At 43.3% G+C, this 1435-nt stretch overlaps 1 protein-coding gene across 1 annotated transcript in view; it reads left to right on the top strand.

Annotated features, from left to right (window-relative positions):
• Positions 1-1435, top strand: part of LOC119582009 (bromodomain-containing protein 3-like) — a gene marked incomplete at its 5' end in the record, with an annotated part of 61922 nt that overhangs the window by 19253 nt on the left and 41234 nt on the right. The window contains 1 exon segment of the mRNA XM_037930204.1: positions 226-1084. Within this exon segment, the coding sequence (XP_037786132.1) occupies positions 226-1084 (859 nt within the window).

Below are 1435 nucleotides of genomic sequence, written 5' to 3'. Positions count from 1 at the left end.
GCCTGTGCGTATTTATTTACACATATATGACCTAAGTGTGGCTCCAGAGTACTTATAATCTATAGGGGAAAAAGGCATGTGTTATTATTAATTCTGTAAGGTTTATCGTGATACGTTGTTCGATTATAAAGCCCATGTTTATCCTACAAGAATGTTCAAGAGATTTGATTTATAAGCCTTTCAATGTTGGTTGTACCTTACCTGTTTTCTCCATTCCACTCACAGGGACATAACGATGGAGGAGACAAATGGTGGAGCAATGCAGGTGGACTCTCCTCCCAAGGTGGGGGGAACAGTGGAGCCTCCCCCAAGAGAAGAGCCTATTCTGGATCCTGTGAATGGCATTGTTCAGCCTCCTTTCTCCCCGCCCCCTCATAGACCTGGACGTATCACAAATCAACTTCAATATATACAGAAACAAGTCATGAAAACTGTTTGGAAACATCAGTTTGCATGGCCATTCCATCAGCCAGTTGATGCTGTGAAGCTCAATTTACCAGACTACCACAAAATAATTAAACATCCTATGGATTTGGGCACGATCAAAAAGCGGCTTGAAAATAAATATTACTGGAGTGCCAAAGAGTGTATACAGGACTTCAACACTATGTTTACTAATTGCTATGTGTATAATAAGCCTGGTGAAGATGTAGTGTTAATGGCACAGACCTTAGAAAAAATATTTTTAACTAAAGTGGCAGCTATGCCCAAGGATGAAATTGAGGTAGAAGATGCGACAAACAAAGGTGGGAAGGGTCGAAAGGGCCGGACACCAGCAGTGCCTGGAGCCAAGCCACCTAGGCCTCCCGCTCCGGCATCTGCCCCTTCTGTGACTGCTCCGGCTCCAGCCCCGGCAGTCACAGCACCACCTGCCATGAGTGCTGTTAGCGTTGGGAACATTACCGGCACTAGCTCACCAGCCCTCTCCAATTCTCTCACCTCGCCACCCACAGCAACTACCATGGGGTCATCTCAGCTGCCACTGCCAATCAGTGCCACCACTCCTGCAACTCAAACTACTGTGCTGGGCTCCACTGCTCAGCCCACCGTCCCAGCACCAGCACCCACTAACTCTTATCCACCTGTAAGTATGTTGCATGTCTATTAATTTTTTGTGAACTACATTCAGTCCTAAATTTTTTCTTCAAAACTGCTAGTTCATGTTCAGGGATTTTGATTTATGGATTTGTAGCCTGAGCTGTATCATGGATAATGATTGCATAAGCATCGAATTAGGCAAGATGCCCATAACAAAAATGCCTTAACCTTTATCAGGGTCAGGAGTTACAGTTGTGATATACTGCCTATGGGGTATTATTAGATTATGAAACACTGGAATTATGCTGTCATTTACTACTTTGATTAGTAACAGTTAACAATAGTAATTGTACATTTGAAGTGAGAGTAAATTAGGTTCTAAAATACATTATTAACA

Source organism: Penaeus monodon, chromosome 15, assembly GCF_015228065.2.
Source record: "Penaeus monodon isolate SGIC_2016 chromosome 15, NSTDA_Pmon_1, whole genome shotgun sequence".
NCBI lineage: Eukaryota > Metazoa > Arthropoda > Malacostraca > Decapoda > Penaeidae > Penaeus > Penaeus monodon.
Note: the sequence above shows the minus strand (reverse complement) of the source record. Positions and strands in the feature narration are given on the sequence as shown.